Source organism: Athene noctua, chromosome 2, assembly GCF_965140245.1.
Source record: "Athene noctua chromosome 2, bAthNoc1.hap1.1, whole genome shotgun sequence".
In the NCBI taxonomy this organism is placed as follows: Eukaryota; Metazoa; Chordata; class Aves; order Strigiformes; family Strigidae; genus Athene; species Athene noctua.
Window position 1 is genome coordinate 6,328,093 of NC_134038.1, and position 25,449 is coordinate 6,353,541.

At 41.5% G+C, this 25,449-nt stretch overlaps 1 protein-coding gene across 1 annotated transcript in view; it reads left to right on the forward strand.

Annotated features, from left to right (window-relative positions):
- The first annotated feature begins 1,129 nt into the window (after positions 1-1,129).
- Positions 1,130-25,449, forward strand: part of COL22A1 (collagen type XXII alpha 1 chain) — a 218,110-nt gene continuing 193,790 nt past the window's right edge. Inside the window, exons 1-2 of the mRNA XM_074901126.1 lie at positions 1,130-1,226; positions 5,989-6,555. Of these exons, the coding sequence (XP_074757227.1) occupies positions 1,130-1,226; positions 5,989-6,555 (664 nt within the window). The remainder of the gene's footprint in view (positions 1,227-5,988; positions 6,556-25,449) is intronic.

Sequence of the window (25,449 nt, forward strand, 5' to 3'; positions counted from 1 at the left end):
CTATTGCACTGAAAAGAAATGCAGTGATCTAAAACATACAGTGCAGCAATGCAGCAATGATCTAAAACATACAGTGTCCTCTTCATGCCTGTTTTACCCGGCTATCAATAGCAAGAAGCTGATGTGCATGTTAAAAGACAGAGGAAGTGGAAGTTCCCTAAGAAAATGGATGAAGAAATCTGCATTAAAGAGGAAAACACAGATCTGGGAGCTGGGAGAGAGTTTTCCAAAAGGATTCCTTAGGCAGTAAGAGCTACAGAGTGGAAACTGTTCTATCCTCTGTATGTGTACACAATGGATACACTGCAATGATTTTATGATCTAATAAAACAACAGCAATAAGTCAATAACAATTTTTTTTAAAAAAGAAGAGAGTTGATCTAGTGTTAGAAAACAAAGCTAAATTTTTAACAGTCCAGGCACTTTGCCTGGCTTGTTACAACACTGACTGGCTTCAGTCAAGGTAAACTCAAACCTTAAATTGAAGATCATCCACCTGAGCTTTTGTACTTCTTTAAACTAAATAGCTGAAAGATGTGATTTGAAGCTGCTGAGTTTACTCCTGTAGAGAGGGACTGATGGCAACAAATAAGTACATGAAAACAGCCACATATTTTTAGCGTTTGTCATTTCTGAGGCTCCAGAACTGAAAACAGCAATGGGTGAAGTGGCAACCAGTTGTGTGTGACTTGCAGTGGTTTGTATCTTGGCACTGCTTTGTGTATCTCCTAATGATGAATGCATGGGAGGGCCAGGTCAAGAATGGTTTCCACTCCAGTGCATTGATTGTGTAGTTGGCAGTGGGCTCAATTAAAGTATAATAATCTGGTAATGTCTCTCCTGTTTCCATTCAGGCTGCTGCACACTGAATAGAGCTAGTGAAAGACTATAGCTTTTGAAAGTAGGTGAACTCCTGCCTCTTTGTCTGAGTGGTTTGCGTCTAGTCAACTAAAATGACAGGCAGAAGAAACTACTCCCCAAAACGTTGCTCCCATGATTTGCGTCATTACTGCTGTTTGCGTTTCTATGAGATAACACTTGCTCTTTATTTTCCTTTCTAGGCTACAGATTGGATTGCTAGCGAGCTCCTCACCACGGAGAAAAGACAAGCTGATGTGAGAAAGGAGATATGGAGATATCCATTATGGGAAGATGCCGTGTGCCCCATCTCCTGGTTCTTCTCACATTCGTGTTCAGCAGGGAGAGAACTGAGGCACAAAGAGCAGGTATGCGCTGTTCGGCTTACTGCCTCGTGCTAAGTAGCTGCTGGAGTTTTTTCATGGCTGAGAAGAAGCTATTGTTCCTAGGAGGAAAACAATAAAAAACCCAAGCAAGACATTTACTGCTGAAAAGACATAAAATAGACCTTCGGGATGGAGAGAGCTCAGGGATCAAAGTTATGATTTACCTAGGGTCTCTTGTTCTGCCGCAGGCTTAGAAAGGTCAGCTCAGCTACCCACAGCAAGGGGAGCAGCATAGTTTACGCTGGATGTGATTTGTTTACCCCGCACTGGCATGAAGATCACTTCTTCCATTGCCTTCAGTAGGTGTCACATTAGACCTGGTCAATCTTCTATCTGTCTGAGACTTTTCTAGTGAGCTGAACAGGGCCAGGGCACTGTTCATACCCTCTCTTGGTTCATGCTGTCTAGTTGCGAGCGTGGTCCCTGGCTTGGCTTTTGGTCTGTGCTGAGGAGCACTTCTCCCCCAATGCCACTGAATGCATTAGAGGATGGTGCAGCTGAGGGACTGTTCCTCCAGGCAGTCTTGACAAGGACATGTTCTTTTTTTGAGGGGTAGTAGGAAGAGTTGAGTTATTTGGCTGTGAATTATGCTACACCTCGGGGACAGAAAATGATTCTAGACCCACACAGTTTCTTGGTATAAAAGCCCAAGCATACTTGGAGATGGAGGCTTTCTCTCTCTTTTTCTAGGAAAGATGCTATTCTGTAGGCTTGGGTAATTTATAGGAAAGAAAAGGCTTTTTTAGACCTCTCAGCCTAAGGAATAGCCGCTTTACAGTTTTGTTATGTGATCTATATAAGACTTTTTGGATGAAGTTTAACAGAAGGTACTTAGTAACCAAACAAAGTGAAATCATGTTTTTTTCTGCCTGTGGATCAGTCACAGGAAGAATATGGTGGTATCACCTATGTTCAGTCTGTGACTTCTTTAAATATTTTGGGGCTTATGGCTTGTTTGTGAACTATTTTTAATAGCAATATTGCAAAACAGTTGACTCAGTGTCTGGGTGGATGAACACAACTCCTGGAATTATGCTTCCAGAGAGTATTCCTGTAATTGTGAAACTGGAAGTTCACTTTCTTTGAATTATCTCCCATATTCCCTTAACATTAACTGTTTCTGCCGGTAAACAATATTATTATAGCCTTCTTGGAAAATAATCATTTTTGTCCAACAGTGGACATTATCGTGCTAAAAATGCAGATTAATATTTACTAAAAGCTTGCCTGCAGTATTTCATTGCACTGCCATCAGGACTGTAAGCAAAGAATCACTGACTCTAAGAAAATGATCCTGAAAGATCATCTTTTTCTTCTCTGCAATACTGCCTGAATAGGCATCACTTTTTATACCTTAACCCCTCCTTTGTTTTAAGGCTCATCACCCTTGAACACAGGCAGGATTCATTCTGTCTGTTCTGTTTGTTTTTAAATTGCAGTCATCTCACCTGCTGAGAGTCATTAAAATAAGCAACAGGAAGGTCTCTACCTTGTGAGTTTTATACTCAAACCTTTATATTCTCTATTCGCAATTAATATTCTTTCAGACAGAATAGATTAATATGATAATTTGAGGGGGGGAAATTGGAGATTTCTTGCTTACCTTTTACTGTCATATATTTTATCATTCGTATTCTGCAAAAATCAAGCAGAACTGCACTTGACAGTCTTGCCAATACACACAGATGTAATGTAACTTACATCCCATAATATAAAATGATATACAACATCATCTCCACACTCTGATTACCTTTAAGATAGTTTTTCCAGCCAGACCTTTCTTGCTCTATGGTTAGAGACAAGCATTCCCTCACTCAAAAAATGCCGTCACAGAACACGATCCTGTGTGGACAGGTTGTTTCCAACGTGATCCCATGGATGAGTTGTTGCCAATGTGATCCCAATTCCACATCCATAGGTTGTTTCCATAGACATTGAAGGAGCAGCAGCTCCTGGAATGCACTCTGCTACAGAAGTTAACACAGAAACAGATGATGCTCATTTTTCATCATCACCTGCACCACACCGGGTGTATATTCAACCACTCTCACAGCCATCATGCAATACCATGAGCACCATACAGTGTTATAAAGCCTACCTATAATGTCCTTACTCTTATCTGAAGGCAAATTCTCATCATGTGGCTGAGCTACCTACATTCTCCAGTGCAGTGGGCTGTTCTGGGATTCCTGTCCTCTTCAGGGCAGTTGCACAGCCCCAGGATGATCAAAAGCACCAGAGCTAATTTGCGAACTGTAAGGTCAAGTTTGGATATGGGAGAAGACTTTGTGTCCTTCCTGTGGCTCAAATGCTGGAACTCAGTGAGGAAATATAGCAACAGCATTATTCTCCCCACTTTGGGTAGGATGATTCATATTTTTGTGAGCTGGCTGCCAAGCAAGAGCTTGACTGGATGAACTGTGTATGGTACCTCCCTATATTTTGGTCTGTTCCAGGGAGAAAAGTCCTGGTCCTCAGCTACTATCCACATTGGGTGTGTTTACATCAGTGCTTTAGCTCTGGTCAGGCGTGCAGCAAGGAGAGATGACTTCCTGGGGGATGGCAGGACAGGGTCTCACCAGCCACCGCCTGTCTCACCACCCCCAGCCAGGGAGAAGGGAAGGCTGCGGGATGATAGCCAGGCTCAACTGACAGTCTAAATTCCCAGACAAGCTCATAGTGATGAAGCAGGTCCAAGATCAAGCCAGAAGCATGACAGACAGTCAGGGTCCAGATCAGGTCCAAAGACAGCATCCAGGGTCAGCCACACCCCAGGCAAATCCACAGAGGTGAGGCAGGTCTGAGGTGAAGCCAGGAAATCAGTCTATGGTTCAGACAAGGGACAAAGTTGAGAGCCTCATCTTAAAAGCAGCTTCCAGGGGAAGAAGAGATGGGTCTTTCTTGAATGTTTCCAGAAGAGCTTTCTGAGGAACTCACCTAAGGTCAGGGAGCCATAGCATCCACACCCTAGAGAAGAGGTTTACTCTCAGGGCCCCGACAAGGATTTCAAACTTTCACAGGGAATCTTCCAAGCATCTCCACTTACTGTGCATCGGTTCATATCATAGAGCAGTCCTGGACTGACTTCTGATGAAACTGAATGACAAGATGCCCTTCAGATGCACATATAATGGGTCCCAGTCACTGATGGACATTTAGTTGCTGGGACCTGGTTGGAACTAGTCTGATGTGAGTGAAAACATGCAAACCGTACAGTGGGAATGTCACTTCTTAATGTATGGAGAGCTGAAATGTCCTCAGTGGGCATACCCTGGAGTTATGTGTTCTAACAAATACTCTCAGATTTTCTAATCAAGGTCAGTCCAGGTCAGAGCCCAGAGGAGTTTATTAACATGGTTGTGATGGGAACAGTTGGGGGGAATCAGTGTTCTGCAGTGAAATAGGAGTCAACAGAACAGATCTGCTCTCAGTGAGTATGGGTAGATGTGTGCTACTATTAGCTACGCAATTAGGTCAGATCCTGGTAAAGCAGTAGGATTTAAAGGCAACTGCCAACAGTTTAGTGTCCAGATAGAAAATCTCCAGTTCAGTGGAACATAGAAAAACTCTGTTACTCTGAGAGAAATAAAGTGTCACAGGCACTGATATGGGCCAGCTCTCTGTCCTGTATCATGTTATATGTGCTCTGTTCTCCACATGATTAGTCAGATTATTTTTTACCATTGGTTCAAACAAGCAGTTGCACTTTTGAGATGACATAAGAAGTACTGGAGAAACAATAGTTGGTGGTTGTGACAACATAAAAATTGACTTTGTAGAGCAGCTTTCAATCTTAAAACTCGTAATTTGTTAGGGATTATGGTCTATAATAGTGAATTAAATAAACATATGTGTATATATACTTCTTTTTTTTTTTTCCAATTGAGGCATTATGTTGATAAATCTTTAGCATCTGTGGGACATTTATAAATCTACTGCCTCCTGGTTTGCATATATTCAGAAACAGCTCGAAAACATCTCCTGGGACATCTACTTTCTCAGCAAGTGGTTGACAAATATATGGCCCATCTGCCTTCACAGGGCAAGCAAACTGCCATGAAAATACGTTTGCCTTTTGGATTACATAGGCTTCAGATTACAAATATCATGGCTGGAGGCAAAAGGGTGGTTGTGGGGGTAAGTGAACTCTTCCCTTACAAAGCAACTGCCCTTTGTTGTCAAGGAAGCCATCCCAGTATTCAGTGAGTCATCCTTTAGTCAATAGTCAATGGCAGGGAGCCTCAAAATGAAAATAATCTTGTTATAAACTTGCTTCACCAACATATCATGCTGAGCAAAAGAACTGCTTCTAGCTAAGCATAAATAAATCATAATGCTAATGAAAGAGGGAACATGAAAGCTTCACTACTCGTGGTCAGCATTGGCCTAGGCAAGGTCAGGACAGGTCTCTTGATCTGCCAAGGTCATTTCAGAGCAGTGCCTCAGCAAAGGCACTGCAGTGAAGTTTGAGGAAAATAGCTTCATATGCAGAGGCAGTTAGTAGTGTAGGAAGAGAAAGGCTTTGCATTTCAAAGTGAAATGTGTGCTGATCTGTAGAAGTCCTGAAACAGATGAGGCGAATCACAAGGAAGAAAGGCTGAGAATCTGCACTTTCCCTGCAGGATAGGGAGAGAGTTTGATACCTCCTATAAATTGCTCTTTTGGAGCATGCCTAGGGAATATTTGATATGTCTTGTACTCTTCTTTCATCTTCCCTTAGCAATATTTTCTGCCACTCCTGCAGGTTGCAAGAATGTTCATTATGACCTTGTATTCATCTTGGATGCCTCCTCCAGTGTCGGAAAAGAAGATTTTGAGAAAGTTCGGCAGTGGGTGTCTAATTTGGTGGAAACTTTTGAAATTGGCCCAGACAAAACCCGTGTAGGTGTGGTGCGATACAGTGATCATCCAACCACAGAGTTTGACCTGGGAAAGTATAAAACCCGTGAAGAAATCAAAGAGGCTGCACGAAAGATTAAGTATTATGGGGGTAATACAAACACTGGAGATGCTCTCAGGTACATCAACACCTACAGTTTTTCCAAAGAAGCTGGCGGGAGACTTAGTAATCGGACTGTTAAAAAAGTGGCTATCCTTTTGACTGATGGAAGGAGCCAGGATTATGTCTTGGATCCAGCCTCTGCGGCCCATCAGGCTGGGATTAGGATCTTTGCTGTGGGTGTTGGAGAAGCCTTAAAAGAGGAACTTGATGAGATTGCTTCAGAACCCAAGTCTGCTCACGTGTTTCATGTCTCTGATTACAACGCTATCGATAAGATTCGGGGGAAGCTGAGAAGACGTCTCTGTGAAAGTAAGTAGAGCTCCCAGTTCTTCTACACAATTAGAATTGTAATACATTCAGTTAGCATATAGGTGTGAAAAGCTGTGATTGTTTTCTTTTATACTTATAATTCTATGTTGATAATTCTTTATTTTAGAGTCTTCCACTCTGTAAGATGTCATTTTACTACCTGGTGATGAAGTGATCACATCTGGGTTGTTTTGCCTAAGTCAGTATTAAATACAGGTCAGCTTCCAGTTATCAACTAGAGAGCAAAATGTGAATTCCCTTTTGGTTTTGATATATTTAAATTACTTTATAATATTTTGGACTACTGAAGGGTGACATTTATACTCAGATTTTGATTTATTTTGTATAGGAACTTCCCCCCCCCCCTTGTTTTATGACATTGTACTGTGAAGAGAGTGCTCTGGATGCTGCTGAGAATGACCCTTTAGGAAGCAAAAGGATACTTGTGTTTTTCTGCCTTTCAGTATTCCAGCTCTCATGGCAACTGGTGCTCACTAGTGCTCTGGTCATCAATCACATAAACCTTGGTGACGTTTTGAATGACTTTTAATGGAGAACAATGTGTGAAATTCACACGGAATAAATGAACTTTGAAATTCCAGCCCCTTGGTGAAGAAGACTGTAATGGCATTATGGCTGGTATCTCCCAGCACTTTAATGGGAACAGCAATCACATAACCCTTTCTCCTTCCATCACTGATAAATAACTCTCTTGTTCTTAGTGCCTACATAAAAGCTACCTGGTTTTGCTGCTTTTTGCACTGTGAGTTCTTTGGATCAAAATCATGAGACACCACTCTGGTTCCTACAATAGTTGACTCCCCGTGTGATTCTGTGACACATGTCAGCATTCCAGTGACCAAGTCTGTAGACTGGCAAATTGTGTTACTGTCAGGTTTCAGTAAGGTGCCAGAAAAATAGCAGGCCTTTGTTATGAAGCTCTTTTATTGCTCTCTGTGACCTCCATTTGCAAGAAAATATGTGTTAACATAATGCTCTGGGCTTCTGGATGCTTCTTAAAGAATGGCTAGCACAAGCAGGTATAAAGCAGCAGTATCAAGGCGTGACTGCTTTTTTGCAGCCTGAATAAAAATGAGTATGGATAGTGTAATCCAAATTATGGATATATGGATAGTGTAATCCAAATACAAGTGGAAGTCATGGTCGATACTGACTGTAAGCTATGCAGACTGAAGGAGCTTGGTCTTTTTCCCTGAAAAATGTAATCATATGCACAACTAGGGTGTAATAAGGAAGGGTAAACTCTTCTGGTGGGCAGTAACTTCCTACTGCAGCTACTGAACACTCACAATGTGATTTTCCTTCGAAATTCTATTACTTTCCTTTTCTAAAGCAAGTGTTTTAAGTACTTTGTATCTGGGTCAGTGTTTGTCAGCTTCTCAAAAAAATCATTTATCTGTCTGTCAGAGTATAATGCCATTTGTCTGTGGCTTTCTGAGGCCATACTAATATCCACACGTGTGGGCACACCACTTCTCATTAGATTGCAAAGGATTACTGGGAGCATCCTTCATCCTGAGGGGTAGCAGTCACTCTCCAAGGTGTTTATATCCACCTACACTAGTGGGTTTGCTGGGTAGACATAAAACCTTTAAAAGGGTAAGTGAAAGGTTTAGTTTTATGAGATACAAGGAGCTTTTAAGGGGAAAACATACTTGTGGTGAGTAATCTTGGCTGAATGCCAGGTGCCCACCAAGCCGCTCTGTCACTCCCCTCCTCAAGTGGACAGGGGATAGAAAATATGACAAAAGGCTTGTGGGTCAAGATAAGGACAGGGAGAAATCACTCATCAGTTATTGTCATGGGCAAAACAGACTCGACTTGAGGAAATTAATTTATTACCAATCAAATCAGAGTAGGATAATGCAAAATAAAAACAAATCTTAAAAACACCTTCCCCACACCCCTTCCTTCTTCCCAGGCTTAACTTTACTCCCAGTTTTCTCTACCTTCTCCCCCTCAACGGTGCAGAGGAATGGGAAATGGGGGTTGTGGTCAGTTCATCAAACTTTGTGTCTGCCGCTCCTTCCTCCTCAGGGGGAGGACTCCTCACACTCTTCCCCTGCCTCCAATCGAAGGCTGCTAAATGGATTGCTTTCAGTGTAAGGACAAAGGGAATCAGACAGCCATCAATGAACATTAATAAGGAAGGCATCAGAGAGGAGGGAATTAGTGGAACAAAGAGCGAGTGGATAATGTGCACATAGTGAGGATCACTCAGGCAGAGATGTAAGGATGCTAACAGTGACAAGGGCAACTGAGTATCCAGGTGCATGGGACACAGTGTATGCAGGTGGATTTGAAGAAGTGGATGCAGGTAGAAAGAGGAGTTATCAACTAGGCAGCGAACACAGGTGCAATGGAGTGATTTCCACAGCAATAGCAACTCAAGAAAGGTCTGCTGTGGCAGTTCTGAGGCAGTGTTCTTCTGAGCCAAGAACTCTGGTGAGATGGTCTAACGTCCCTAGATCCTTCATTCCAGCCTTGATGGGGGACATCACGTTGTCAGTGTCTAGCCTCAGTCCCTCTTTCTGCAACTGGAGCCCAGTTTTATCCTGCTGGACATAAAAAATAATTTGTTCTGTTCCTCTGTACATCAGTCTTTTCTCCTTGGAAGGCTGTTACATATCTTCCCAAAGTCTTTTCTTTCTAGATTTAAAGCAGGAAAACTGTTCATTGGCAGAATCAGGCTTGTCATACTTAGTTATTTTATTTATTGTTTTGCATGCAACATGTTTTTAATAGGTATGATTAGATCAGGTCTAAACAAACAAGAAATTCTTGCTGTCACTGAAGCCAACACTGAGAGCACAGGTGTTAAAGTAGAGATCAGGCAACTTTTTTGTTACTTGGTTACATGAGGTGGAACTGTTTCTGGGGGGTGAGAGAGGGCTGGTGGAAAACAGGACTAAGTGGTTTCTTGTGCTTGTGCTGCTTTTAAATTTCATGTTAACACAGTAGGAACAGGAAAGGAGTTCACTGTAGGGGCTATGCCTTATATACATATTTAGAAGGTAAAACTTTTAATAGCTGTTGTAGTTAACTTTCTGTGGTTTTAATGACAGCACTGCATAAAGTGGGAACATACGAACCACCGGGTGGGTGGAGGACGTGACAAGGGCACATGCCAAGCTGCTATGTAGTTTGTGCTCATTCTAAGACAAAAGCATATATTGCCACAGCCAAGCTAGTGTTTTAATAGATATAATCCTTTGTGAGCTCCTGAGAGATGCATGAATCAAAGAGCGGAAATGGTAGAAGATTTTTTCTTTGATGAGTCTTCCAGTCCTTGTACTGCTGTACTACTGAAATGTGAAGAATCATGAAGTGTTTAAAATACTGGATTTCATGCCAGCAGCTGTTCAGAGTGACTTGTCTCAGGTCTCACTGGACGTCTGTCCTAGACTCAGTCATTCCAATCTTGCTATATTCGATGGAATTTGTTGCTAATAACATGACATTAAGTGCATTAATAGCATTTGAGCTCTCATTTGATCTTGTGGAAGTAAGCATAGCAGAACTGAAAAATAACATGTCTGCTCAGTGGGACGTTGTGGCAGTGGGAGATATTTTTGCCAAACATCTCCATTACATTCTGCACTATAGTTAGCAGGCAAAAACAGGAGATGCTTTCACAGGAAAGCAGGAGAAGTATATTCTGCTAAAAATTCCAGAGATGCTACACGCTTCCTAAATAGCGTTTCTGCTTATATGTTGTAGAGATAACAACAGGGAGCTATGGAATATTTAAAAATATACTAGAATCTGCTTCTGGTAGGTAAATAGTAGGTTTATGCTCGTCAAAGAGAGCTAATTGCTTTGATTTCAACCCAGATGTAATTTAAGTCTGGATTTGATAAGTTAGTGCATGTACAAAGTTTTCAACATGGCTTGAAACTGGTAGCACTGGTGTTTAACACTATCATCTGACATTTCAGCCTCAGTGATGAAGACTTTGCAATGGTGACCTAAAACACCCGTACCTGCTCAGAGGGAATTGTTTCTTAAAAACACTGATTGCAGTGCTTTGGGTGCTGTAATATTTGAGTTGATTCTGTTATCATTATGCCAGCCAGGTGATAAGATACAGTTTGCAAAGCTGAGCAAAATCATTCTCCAAAAACATTCTCACTCTTTACTGACTCCGTAATGCAGAAGCCTGTGAGTTGGCACCTTCAGAGTACATGGTGTGTCTGTGCGATTACTAAGCCTCTGCTCTACTGCAAAAATCAGATTTCACAACTTGGAAATAAATTTGGCTTGAGAGGTACAGTCTCAGATAAGATTTAGGTGGGTTTTTTTCTACAGCTAGTAATAGGAGAAAAACAAGCAGATGTTTTCTGAGGAAGTACCATAGGAGTACTGTGCTCTGCTTTGGTCTATATCCAGCAGTGACTTTCATGTATAATGTAGACGTTTCTACAACCAGTTTTTAGTTGTCTGTGAGCTTGATGAGCTCCTTGCCACGATGAGTTCCTCTGCCAGTATGTGGAAGACCAAAGGACTGTGTCATCATATGAATCTCAAATGCTTTGCAAACACAAGGAGCTGAAGCTGAAATGTTTCAATGACTGGTTGGTACCAATGGTTTGTCATTGATTTCAGTTGATATAGTGAGGCCTGTGATAAAATATCAAAACCAGTCACATGTTCAGATGATTCATAACATATTTTTTTTCTATTTGTACATGTCTTTGTTGACTTTGGGTTGTGTATGCAGTGCATAAAATATAAGTCTTATTCTACCACTGTACTGTTTCTGATGCAAAAGGGCTTCCAGCCTTCAAGGCAACCCCTTGAACACCATTCAGAGTAATAGTCTAGAAGATTTACAGACATCTTTTTTGAAGTCAGCTTTGCTCAAGTTCATGGTATGTTCACAGAAGAACGGCAAGCTGTTTCTTCTTGACCTTCAAGTGTTAAAAATATCTCATGCACAGAGACCATGACAACGGGTAGGCATCTGAATTGCTGTATGTTGACTGACAGTTCCTAAGGGACTTATCGATATAGTCCAATCTCACATGCATACTAAAATAACAGATCACATCAGCACCTAACAGTATTTGCCTAACTGTTGACCTCCATTTTATACTTCCTGTTGAAGTCTGAGATTTCACTGTAAAATCATTCATTTCTATATATCTTTGCATTAGACATCACGGAATAGGAAGGGAACTTGAACTAAACAAGCTGGCAGGGGTGAGAATATGAAGGTATTTTAATGAACTCAGTTGTGGTAGTTGTTTTAATGCTTTTAGTTTGTTGAGCAGAATTTCTGGACTTGGGAATTTGTAGACTGATTTTACTTTCATAGATGGAGTATGACTCTATTTGGGTTCTTCAAAAGTTCAGCTGTAGTTCCAAGCCTTGCTTGGTCTTATTGCAAGAGCTCTTTTTCATTGTTGTGATGGCTTGTAGAGAGCTCTTACAAATGTGAACATAGCTTCTTGCCATCTGGCAGAACTTGGTACATGCCACAAGTGCACCTATACATTTACTTGGAAAAATTTGTGGCACCTACCTCCATGCTGAATGGAGAGAAAATTGAGGTGTTTTGGAGTAATAACTGATGCCTAACAGACTGGTTAAAGTCTGATTAGCAAAATATGTCCCATGAAGATAATCTAACTCTTGTGCTTCAAGCTCATGTATACATCACACCTGTCACAGGCAGCATTCTTAGTAGAACATTCCACATTTGGCTGCTTAAGAGTATACCCAGGCTAAGTGCAGCTACGAACATTTTGATTCTCACTTGAAAATCTAGTCACTTCCAGATGGTTTTGGAAGTCTGTTAAAAGCTCAGCAGACAACTGCTGCATTTTTAAAAGCTGCAGCTAGGCAGTGATCCAGCTGATATCACCTCTGATATCTCCTGTTGCTTCTTGATGCTCTTCTCCCCCAGCTGCAGTGGTGGCTTTCTCAAACTCTGTAACATCTCCAACTTCTCACAATCTCTCATGTCACAGATGACAGGATGGCTGGCTAACTGCTGTTTCATGTGAAGGCATAAAATGCCTGTGACAGAATTTCCAACTGATTTAACTTTTGCTTGAAAGAGAAGGAAAAAAAAATCACCTTTAATGGATGATATACTGGGAGGAGGTAAAATATTTAATGTGTTTAGTGGTGATGACATTACACAAATTTCTTCTGCCATGGGATATGCTGAAGGACACCCTGGTGTCTTGGATTATGGCTCCAGGAAGCATAGCAAAGGTATTCTTTCTCTCTTACAGCATTTTTTGTTTTCAAATCAAATGCTTAAAACTCTCAGATCTCATTTTCCACTTGATCCAGTCATCACCAGCTTAGAGCAAGATGGTTCCAGAGCTGGTGTCTGACAGGCAGAAGTCCTTGAGCTCAGGGAGTGTACAGTGGCTTCTGGTTGGTCCTCAGTTCCTCCACAGATCATGTAGAAGTGGCTGTTTACCCGTATCATGACTACAGTTCTGTTCTTCTACTGTGTAATCTCCATATAATTTAAATTTTACATGCCCAAAGAAGGGCAGCAAAGCTGGTGAAGGTTCTAGAGCACAGGTCTTATGAGCAGTGGCTGAGGGAACTGGCATTGTTTAGCCTGGAGAGAAGGAGGCTCAGGGGAACTTTATATCGCTCTCTACAGCTACCTGAAAGGAGGTTGTAGTGAGGTGAGTGTTGGTCTCTTTTCCCAAGTAGCAAGAAGTAGGACAAGAGGAAATGGCCTCAAGTTGTGCCAGGGGAGGTTTAGATTGGATATTATGAAAAAATTTTTCACTGAAAGCGTTATCAAGCATCATAGCAGGCTGCCCAGGGGAGCAGTTGAGTGACCATCCCTGAAGGTATTTAAAACGTGTAGATGTGGGTGCCTGGGGACATGGTTTAGTGGCGGACTTGGCAGTGTTAGGTTTATGGTTGGCCTCAATGATCTTAAAGGTCTTTTCCAACCCAAATGATTCTATGATTCTAAATAACTCCCTATTTTGCTTGAAACTCTGAAATGAATAGGTTAATTCTGAGATTAGCAGCAGTGCTGTTTTATGACCAGTTGAAGCCAGACCCACTGCTAAAAAAGAAAGTTGTATGGTTACTAACTTCTTTCTCCCATCGACCAGCGCAGGCATTTATGTGGCTCCACCATGAGCTACAGCAGGTAGCCAGTGAATGTTCTTGTTTTCTTTCCCAGATTAGTTTTCACTCTGATTTAGTTCACCATGCAGCCACATGGACATTTGCTGTTCCAGGGGAGGAACAGGCATGAGGTGAAAACAAACAACTAGGAGTAGGAGGAAGACCTCAACTGTGTCATTTGATACAATGCTTGTTCATGTCAGCTTGATGACCATTAGCTAAGGACTTCAGAAAGCTGAAGACGATCCTCCATGTGCTCCCACTGTGAATTTGAGCCTCTGCTCTGCTGTCCTCTGGTTTAAGTGTGCACAATGTGGATTTCTAGGCAGGTTCTTCCCATTCAAGCTCCACTTCTAGGCTTCAGCACAGCTTGCTTGCCTTGAATAAACAGCATTTTAAACAAAAATATCCCACTGCATACGGATCTCTTCATGATTCTGTTCCATTTTCCTTAAATAGGCTTTTCAGTATGCATAATTATTGCTGCTTTACTACTGACTTAGCTTCTGGTTGTTCAGGGGTGTAGCTGTAATGACAGAGCTCTCCCTCCTTGGACAGGCGCTGTCTCTGACTGGGAGCATCTTGCTGGGAGTCATATGAGCAAGCTGACCACCACCTTCACTTAGATAGAGACTGTCTGTCAGTGCCTCCAGGCAGCACTTTGATATTTCTATGATCCTTCACCCCAGTAGATTCTCTTCCCCAGAACAGATGTTATCTCTGTTAAAGTTTTGGAAAGTGATTTATTGATTTATTTTTTTTTACCTTGTACATTGGAAAAAGCAATGTCTTAGACATTGCCTTCAGGTGAGGAGAAAATTCAGCCTTGCAGCAGCTGTGGCCTGATTTCTTCTTTTTGCTTAAGGGATCAAAAGCATGAATCCAACAGCCAGCCAAACAGACTTTTAGAAAAAAGTATGTGGCAGAAAATGGTGTTTCTTCTGCTCTTATACAGCTGAGGAGTCTGTTCCAAACCTGAAGCTTCATACAGACTGCTGGGAACCTTAATAAGGGACTCTGAAGGTAGAAACGTACTAAAATGAGATCAATTAAACCTTTTGCTCTTGCCTTTCTTATCTCTAGGTTCTTTAACAGTTATATACAAGTAGTAACATCATAAAGCATGGACAAACACTTTACATAAAGCAATGAATCTCTGGACTGCCAACAATCTCTTGTCTGAAATCACAGAATCTAGCTGAATGATAACATCTTCCCTACCTTGTAATAGTTTTTCTTGCATTTCAGACAAGAAATCTCTGTGAACAATGTTTGATGTACAGTAAAACTAATTGTAAAGGCAGAGAGAAGATTAGACTCATGACAAATAAAAGTAAGTCCCAGACATTAGAAAGAAACATTGAGACAATCAGGAAAAGTATGGGTCTCAGTGGCAGGAGAAATTACATCTTATGAAAAAGTAATGTGGCGTTTAGAGAACAAAAAGAGGAAAAATATGGTGTCTATGGGAGCCATTTCTAAATAGTGTAGGAATGAAAGAGAAATACAGAAATAGGAACAGGCAAAAAGCCGGAACATATTGTCATGTGCTGAAAGTTATTAGTAGCTTGTTTTTCAACACCGCCTGCAGCCCTCATTGATTTTGCAGGAGCTGTGGGTGCTCAGCACTTTCAAAATGAGGCTGTGGAGCCCAATACTTATCCAGCTGCAATCAGAAGGAGGCTTTCTGCCTGCTCTGGTGGAGTCCAAATGATGGGGTGAAAGACAGGACTCATCCTTAGGGCAGCACTATCTTCGTGTTTGCTTTCTGATGGACTGATAAGGAATTCTCAGTAGAAAGGATAACCTCTGAAGCTGGGCAGATGCTCAGCAGGAGACCAGGGCAAGGCACACAAAACCCTCTGAGGTTTCGCGTTTAGTTACAGGCTTTTCTGTGCAAGAAAAACAGAGAGACGAGGACAAAACCCTTTCTGTGTGTCCTTCACAAAGCTAAAATGTTTTAAACCTCAGCAGCTCTTGTGCTGTCAGGGCTTTCTTCTTCATTAACAGGCCCTAAACTGACCTCAAACTGAAAGGACACCCCTTAATGTTCTAGGACTGCCTTTTTTTTTTTTTTTTTTTTTTTTTAATTTTTATTTTTATTTTTGACCACTTTATGTAGCAATTCCAATAAAAATCCAATGGTATCTTTCAGCACAGGCTATAGATGGAGGTGGACCATCACCTGCCCTGGATGGGTCAACCTGTATATTAAAGATTTCCTCTGCTCTCCCTTAATTTGGGGATGTACTTCTATTTAGGTTATGGAAAGCCAAGTCTGGAGAGTTCTGTGGAGGTATAGTTCCAGTTCTGTGGGTGGAGCTGGTAGAATTTACTGCAAATGCTAGAGAAGTGTGAATGTTTGTCAGAGCATGCAAAAGCCCATACAATGCATTAAAGGTCCCATCATAGCATTTTATAATTTTCCCGAACCCCACATTTTCTGATGAAATTGATGTTTCTGTAAACCCTCTATAGCAATGGTGAGCTTGGTCTCTTAGGGCTGTCTGTTGCTTTCTTTTTAACTTCTGACTCTATGTATTCAAGCCAATGATGAAAAACTACAATGAGAGCTGTGGATCCTAATATTCCAGGCATTGAGGGAGCTTGAAGGTACCACGGGGGGTGCTGGCTCTCATGGGAGGGAGGGACACAACTGTTGCTAGTCACAGACTGCCTGTGACACTTGGGTGAAAGTTTAGCACAAAAACTCTGGCACGGATAAATATCTACTTTCTCATCGAATAGCTTCACTGGAAAAACTGTGACCTTTCACAGGACTGAATCGAGGTATTAGCATCACCTGAAGGTTAAACTCATTTTTGGAAACAGTTTCAGAGGCAGAAGTGAACTATAAGAACAAAACTGTGCTCGGACCTAGATAAGCTGTCACATTGCCACTTGAAACAAAATGGGCAGGACCACCTATTTCTAAGATCTGGGATGAAACCATTGCTTCCAGTTCTGCATCTTGCTGAGCTGTTTTTAGAAGCCCGTGTTTTTTATCCCTGTGTTCAGGACTGAAGGAAAACTTGTCATTTAAATTTCTAAAGGGCTTATTTTGCAGCTGTAGGTAGATCTCTGATACATATAAAACTTGTGTCGACCCTCTGCAAAAGAGATCTTCATATTATTACTGAAGTTCAAACTCAAATGACATAACCATTTCCCTTTTCACCCTTTGTTAATATGAAGTGGTGCATCCTTTCGTCTGTGGAAGTTTGTAAAGATTCTCAGCCCTTTCTGCTACTGAATTACAACTTCTCATTTTGCTTTCAAATGAACTGAGCCAACAGGCAAAATGGAATTGTAATGTACTGGTCTGCTGAGAATATTTCTTCCCCAGTGGTAGAGCTGCAGTATGATTTAGCTGGTGGTCTATTTTTGTTAGTAAATTGTAGGGTTAGTGTTTCAATCCCATCAAATTCCCTGCAAGTTACACCCAAATACCAAATTCCTTTTCAAATCAGTAATCTTGTTTATAAGGTGAAACAAAAGCAGTGGGAGCATTCTGAACACCTAGGAGAACTGCTTTTTGATAAAGTACTAATTAGGTTCTTTAAAATGCAAATAAGAGATTGTAGCAAGCTCTGCTATATTAATGTAGTAACAAATGATGGAGAACAGTTCAGAGTTCTGCATAAAATGCCTTTTGGCATGCTCTCCATTTTGGAAACTGTGAGTACTACTGCTAATGCTGACTAGAAGTAGGGAGGGTATCTTTCAGGAAAAGTAGCTCAATTAGATACTGTGGGTTTTGTCACTTGTTATCCTAAACTGTTCAATAGCAGTCTCGTGTGATGTCAGGTGGGTGATTTGAGCCCAGAGGGCAACTGAGCACCATGCAGCCACTTGCTCACCCCTTCCCCCTCAGGAATGGGGAGGTAAATATAAAGTAAAAGGCTTGGATATCGAGATAAGGATAGGGAAGGATGAGTCACCCATTCTGGATACAGGTAAAAGACAGACTCATTAGGGGAAGAAAAAGAACATCAGTTTAATTAGAACACTAACGACCACAATTAACAGACAGTGAGAAGCATTTCCACATGTTAAACACACCTTCCTCTTACCCCTCCCTTCTTTCCTGGCTCAGTTTTGCTCCCAGTTTCTCCACCCACTCCCCCCAAATGGTGCAGGGGGGCAGGGAATGGGGAGTGCACTCAGTTCATCACCAGTTGTCTCTGCAGCTCCTTCCTCGTCGCGGCAGGGGGAGGACTCCTCGCGTTCTTCCCCAGCTCCAGCATGGTGTTCCATTCACAGGAGACAGTCCTCTACCAGCTTTCTCCAACGTGAGTCCTTCCCACAGGCCGCAGCCCTTCCCGAGCTGCTCTGGCGTGGGTCCCTCCTGTGTGTTGCAGTCCTCCCAGCGCTGAGCTACAACAGCGGGGGCTTCTTCCCTCAGAGTCCCAAACTTCTTCAGGTGCAGTCACCTGCTCCAGTATAGGGTCCTCCATGGGCTGCAGGTGAGCATCTGCTCCACTGGTCACCTCCAGGGGTGGCAGGGACACAGCCTGCCCTCTCTCTGTGGGCTGCAGGGGAGTCTCTGCTCTGGCACACCTCCTTCCCTCATCCTCCTCTCTTCCTCTGACCTCAGTGTTCGTGGAGGTGTCCTCCTCGCAACCCCTCCTTCCAACTCCAACTCCTCCTCCCAGGTTCCCATTCTTAAATATGTTATCACAGACGTGCAGCTGATTTGTGGAATACAAACTCTACAAATAGTTAGAAAGCAGGTATGTTTACTCCAGCACCGGGGTGCAAGGGGATTTCTCCACAAAGCTTGCACACCCGGCACATTTTACTAAAGACTTATAGAGTGTGAATATAGATACCTATTAATTGGATTACATAACACAAGCATACGTATGCATGAGTAAGGCTGGGTTAATTCGAAAGGCTGGTGTCAGCGGTTTATGTTCTCTTTGCACCTGCCCATTGCCTCCTGGTGTGCATCTTTGGGGGTCTTTGGGAGGAAGGCCTATAGTCTTTCTCACCTTGTACTTTTCCTTGGAGCATGCGCAGATTTTCTTGGCCAATTTCTTGAACAACAAGAGTGATTTCAGCCGGTTTGCTCATTCTATCTTATCTAAAAGTACCAGTGTATTGATTTCTACAGCCCATATATGGCTATCTATTCATTAAAAGACTAAACTATTATAGTTAGAGCACATCTGCTTTACAAGGACAAGAAACATATATTTGTGGAACAGTATTTCTTGGTAAGTTTCCACAGAAAACTGCTCTGTTTTGAGGAACACGGTAGTCCTTGGTAAACTTCCACAGAACGGTCAGGGCAAGCAGGATTATTAAGCAATATTCAGAAATTATTATAAGTTGCTATAAGTAATTAAGTTGCAAAGCAGGTGATCATTTCCTTGTATCACAGCCACCATCACTAACTGGCTCAGTCTTGGTCAGATGAGGGTCTGACTTGGAGCCAGGGGAGATTTAAAAAGCTTCTCACAGGGGCCACTGCTGTAGCACCCTCCCCTACCAAAACCACACATAAACCCATCACATCAGGTTTCAAAACTCTGTTCATTTCCTTACAGCTTAATAGTCAACGTTTAGTGTCAGTTTGGTTATAATTTCATCTGTACTCTAGAAAATAAAGAAATTTATATATAAAATAGACACATATGGGTGTATGTGTGTGTGTAAAGGCATATATTTCTCTATATATAAACTCTGGAAAATAAAGCTGTGTCCTTTCAGCCTGAAGCATCAGTCTTTTTTTTTACAGTGAGGTAGATAAAAAGCCATAACACGTTAAAGCCCTAGTGAAGATGAAATACGGGACATTTTTACTGCACTGTAACTACACACGATCAACCCAATCCACCACCTCTGGGCAAGACTTCGTTTAGCTACACTGCAGTAGAAATCACTGTGCTTTGTTCCTCCAGGGTTTTATAGCAAGATGGATGGCATATATTAGTTATCTACTATAAAAACCTCTCAGTTTTGGCAGTGAAGACATAACATCTCTGTGAGTGGCTGCAATACTAATATGACAGAAGTAGGATGGTGCAGTAGAATTTTAGTCTCTAGTGCTAACACTTTCTGGCAAATGACTCTAGTAGCTTGAGGGTGTTTCTGAATTTAAAACAGATGTTGGATCAGAACTGAGATCCATAAACTGAATTAAACAAATGTTGGATCTTAATATTCAAGTATCTTCAGTGGGATCCATATCATCTAACTGCAGTGGACTGGAAGTTATTTGTCTAGACTCTTTTGATAGTCAGTGGAAAGGAATAGACACCTCCAGAGAGTGATTCATCCTTTTGTAAGAAGACTGTCCAAGACAGGTGGTGGCATGATTCAACCTCTGAGTGCCTATCTCTTTTCATTGACTTTTGACAGAGCTTAGATAACTTGCTCACACCAGATTCCTCATTTTGACAGCCAAAAGCAAAAGAGTTTAATTTTTCTCCACCGTGTTCTGGGAACACAATAATATTTAGTTCCTTATGGCAGTAAATCAGTCTGTTGGGATTTACATCACTGATGCAGATACAGGCCGTTGTGGTTGCAAGCTCTGCTGTGTGTGTTGCATTTCTCATCTGACGCTGCAGTATTTGTGCAGTTGCAGGAGACAATGCCAGTTTAGAGAACTATTGTCAACTATTGCCATATGTTTTGGGTCAAACACTGTACTGCTAAATTTACTTCATTCCTAAGGGACTACTCCTGTGAGAAGAATGGTTTTCTCTCCCTTATCTTGGGCTTCTTCCTAAATGTTGTGATAAACTGGCCCTTGAAGTAAAGTGCATGGTGATGCTACCTGGTGCAGTCTTTTGACTCATTATAGCAAGGAGATAATGCTTTAAAAAACAACTAATGGCTGAAATACAATTAAGAGAAACAGAGGAGGAGACAGATATTTTAATTAATGTTGTTGAAAGACACCTTTCCTGCAAATAGCCCCCTTTTTTTTTTTTTTTTTTTTTTTTTTTGGTGTTAATTGAAGCATGAAGGTTGCATCCTGAGACAGGCCTGCAAATCCGCTCCTGCTTAATGATCTTTCTGCTTTTCACTGTAACAAAGTCAGACCCCAAAACAAACTGTACTCTACTGGAATCAAAATGGGAAGGATGCCAGCTCAGACCAGCTCTCATGTTAGCCAAGTCTGTGTTACTGGTTCATACCGGTTGGCCTCCCATACAAACAAGCTAAGAATTCACTTGTAGGACACGGTGAAAAAACCCTGTGGAAGAACTGCTGGTGCATCCTGTGGGTTTGGGGCTAGGAACTTGAGTGGAAAGCTGGCAAATGACTTTGAACCAGGAGAGTTCCTAAGGATGGGTTTAGATAATTAAAAAATCTTAATTCGAGTTTTTGATGGTTTCACTGTGAGTGCCATTCGCAGAAGTGTCCATGTGAAACGGTGGCTCTGTGGTAGTGTCTGCTGGAGGAGAGCATGGCTTGTTTTGAATATTTTGGCTCTTGCATATAAGCATGACACACATAATAAGGATCATGATAGAGAGGGGATGTGTTCAGGGCTAACAATCCCAGGGGACTGAAGTGATCCAGACCAGCCTTTGAGTCTCAGATCCCTGAAACCCAGTCTCAATGCTCCCTTGGTGTAACAACCCTGCACAACTCCAGCAGGGGTAAAAGAGGTCTGCTTGGCACTTTGGAAAAGTCACTTAGGTGTCTAGATTAAGAACCTTGGATATCCATTTTTTCCCAATTCCTGACACTATATTTCCCTACATATATTGTCAGTGCGCAGCCCCAAAAAGCTTTTTAGAGTGAAAACACTGGGCGTAAAGCTCGGGCCCTAGTCCAGCTTATTAACAACCTGCAATCATGACTCCCCTTCCAGAGAAACGACACCCATTCTACACTTGTGGACCCATTAGTTCAGAGCTCACTGCTTTAATGAAAAGTATAACAGAGTATAAAGCCAGAAGGAAGTCATCATTATCTCAGCTGTAACGCATAGGCCGCAAGACTTACTTGAACTGTGTGTGTGCAACATCTCATGAAAAAAGGAAAATGTCCTAGAAAATTTACTGTGTTAGTTACAAATCAATATATTTGGGGAGGTATCTGCTAACTGTTCCTCCAAGCTATCAGAGCTCAGTGCTGGAATAATGAGTCAAGCATGTTGATTTTTAGCAGATCTGTTTAAGGACTAGCGTAAGATTTGCAGAGCTACAAATCTTTCAGAAATTCAACATCATTTCCATTAGCTGTTCCTATTTCTCTTAGCAAGCATAGCAGCTGATGCTTGTCTTGTTTACCTATCTAATAAACTGTTCTTTGACACTGCAGTGGCCTTGATAGTATGAATTAATATTAAGTAAGAATTAATTACCTTAGGCTAATATTATATTTATAATGTATTTATCACCAACTGAATATTTACATGCTCACAGCTTTATCCTGTGGGACACTGCACTTTCACACAATGTAAGATGGTACACGGGAATCTCTTTAATTTATGGCTGGTTCATAACCAAGGACTTTTATCATCTTTAATTAGCAGTTTATCCCAGTGGGTCGTGTTGGGTTTTTTTGTTTGTTGGTTGTTTTTGGTTTTTTTTTCCTAAATCCTTTTGAATATCATTATTTAGTTAAAAATACTGTCCTGGGTACTTGCTGGCAGCACAAGAATATAGCATAGGTCCTCTAAACAAATGCAATTAGTGGATGGATTGCTACACCCTGCCACCACATTCAGCTCTACAAACTATTTTTGAGTTGATTACATCTCTCAAGTAATTTGGCTTTGGAGGTGGATGTGTTTATTTGTTTTACAGCAGGGGTCCTGTAATAAAGAAAAGTCTCAGCTTTTTTCTTTGATTTTCAGGAGCACATGCCTTGATCATAAAATGTTATGCTGTGCTGAAATTTCCAAACGCATCTCTTGGTCTCACAGGAACAAGAAAGTTTTTCCTTGTTCAGATCCTATTTCAGATTGTTTCCTTTTTTTTTTTTTTTTTTTTTTTTAGTTCTTTTAACATTCATGGTCTTAGTTTAGATTATAACTAAAGCAGTAAGTTTTATTTTGGGACTCTCATCTGGAGCATGGAGTAGTTTCACTCATCTGTGTTTATGCTCAGTAATATCTCACTGCTAATTTTTTTCTGTGAACTAGTAGTGTAGCAAGATAATAATTGTTTAATTAACCAAACATCTCAGTAAGTATGAGACCGTGATTTGCCACAACTTTGTACAGCTATTTACATAAATTCTGAGTTATTTCTAGTGAATCCAAAGGTTTTCTTGAGCTCACACAATAGGGCAGTAAAAGATCTCAGAAAAAAACCCACTTTGTTGAGCTGATTTAGATGTGGTGCAGTTCCCTTCCTTATGGGAAACTCTGAGGATTTTCCATAAGTTTGATGTACCCAAGCAAAAAGAGGATGTGTGTTGGGGCTTAGAGATCCTGGTGTCATATCTAATGTCTTCAGTCCTCAAATAACTTTTGTCCTGCTAGCAGGGAAGATAGGTGAAACAGCTTTAGAAGTTCTTAGGAGATTGTTCCTCACTCCCAGCTATGTGTGGAGGTACTGCGTATGGTGCAGGGGAGGATGACCCTACATCTTCCTAGTGTGCTCAGCACAGTCCAGCACTCAAGGTGGACCTGATGGACCTGGCCTGGTTCTGTAGGTTTCTGGATGGTGTTTCTGCTCATATGTCTTCGACTGCTGATTGACAGGCATCACCAGTGTTGTGCCAGGACGTTGGTGCAGTTCAGGAATGATGCAGGAGTACTTGAGGCTGTAATTGTGCGAGGCTGGCCCTTTCATCTTCTGTTCTTTTCTTTTTTCTTCTCAATAATTGTCTTCCCTTCACCACAAAATGTACAGGAGGAAAACAGCTTTTCAGGAAAAGTGTTTTGTACCCGTAACTCTGTGCTGTGGTGGAATGGGAGGAAGAAATGCCAGGAAGGGCAGATAAATTTATGCCAATAAGTTCACAGTCACAGAGGTTGGTTTGTCTGTGGTTTTTCTCCCCCCACCCACACTTCATTATAGCATAAGCTTCCAAGTAACCTGCTGTCACCAGAAGGCAATGGGACTGAGGGCACCAAGGGCACTCCCCTCTGCATCTTCTTTGCCCAGGGAGCCACTGCCCGTCATTGTGTGGTTTCAAACTGAGCGGGAGATGAAGTGTTGATCATGTCACTAAGTGGAAGGTGCTGGCTGGTCATCTGATTGCAGATATGGGCCCTTCCTGGTGGTCACTGGTGGGGGACTCCACATCCCCCATGGACTCGAGCATCCTCCACAGTCCTACCTTGAAATTAGCTTCTTTTGATGTACAGGGTCTATCCAGCATCCTTTCTTTTCTCCTCTTCTGCACTCAGTTATTTTTATAGCATCCACTTTTTTTTTTTTTTTTTAATGTATATATATGCTTTTATTTATATATATATATTTAACTGGAAGTGAATCAAGTGATTTTATTTCAGTAAATGCAAATAAAATGTAGGGAATGGAAACCACAGGGCTGGCTAAACATGCTATTCATGCTGGGTGGATCTGTGCTCCCGCGGGGGGAGTGGAGTGTCCTAATTTCAGAATAGTACAGACGAGTTTTCATTAAATCAGTAGAAGTTTAATTATATAATTTTGGATGGGAAAGTGGAGAATGTAGACATGTATCTGCAATGTATCTATAATTATATAGTAATGACTGTAATTTTTGTTGTGTTTTTAGTGGTGGGGATTTTTTTTGACACGTTGTGGATGATTTTCCTAGGATTGATAGGATTTATGAAAAAGTAGCTGAAGTCAGTGAAGAGAAACTAGTGTCTGGGCGTTTTCCTGTTCTTAGGCTGAGCTTTTCATGTCACTTTCTGTCTGAAATGTCAGGCTGGATGCTAAGTTTGATTCTCCCTACACTTTTGGGTTTATAGCTGAGGAGGAACTGTGCTAGGGTGATAGCGTGGAGAGGGTGTTTAATGTTATCTTTAAGAGAGGAAAACGTAACACAGTGCTTACTCGCCTGCAATTCTGCTTAGCAGCATGTAACCTTCCCTGCTGGATACACTCATTCAGCTATGGCAGCTCTTTTCAATGAAGGTGAAGCATAAAGACATGAAATCCAAATGTGGGAGGTGGATACTCTCTTAGTTAAAATGGGCCAGCTCAGGAAGTGATTCTAGGAAGGTACACCACCACAACATTAATTCAAGAGCAATTACATTTAGCAGTTTATCTATGTGTATAAAGTAGTTAATGCAAAGAATATATTGGATCTACAAGTGCAGCTTTATATTTGTCCGGACTGATACTTTGTGTTGAAAACTTGGGCCTGCTCAGTGTTTGTGCAAGGTGTTAAGAGATTCATGGTGCTGTGGACATGGTGCCAGCACTGCCTCCAGTAGAGATCCATTCAAACACTGTCCTGTCCTTAGCTGTTGTTTGCCAGCCCTCCTTTCAAATCAGGAGAGAAGGTGTGCCTATAGTCTAGTCTTGTGTCTCTGTTTTCTATGCACAAGTCCAAATTCATTCTCATTCAGTAGTTACAGCAGGTGTGAATCTGCCTCATGGTTAAAAGAGTTGTTTCTGACTGGGGATGAATCTGGCCTTTCATCAGAACTTTGCTGCCCAGAGATAATGCTGCTGTTCTCTATGCTCTCAGTGTTTACTAAAATGACTGTAAAGTCTCTCTGGAGATTCTCACCTTTAATATATTTGGAGAAACATGATCTCAGTAACATTCTGATTAAAAGAATGGACACTGTGGGTTTTATATTTATCCTAGTCTAAGGAAACAGTTTAAAATATACTCCTT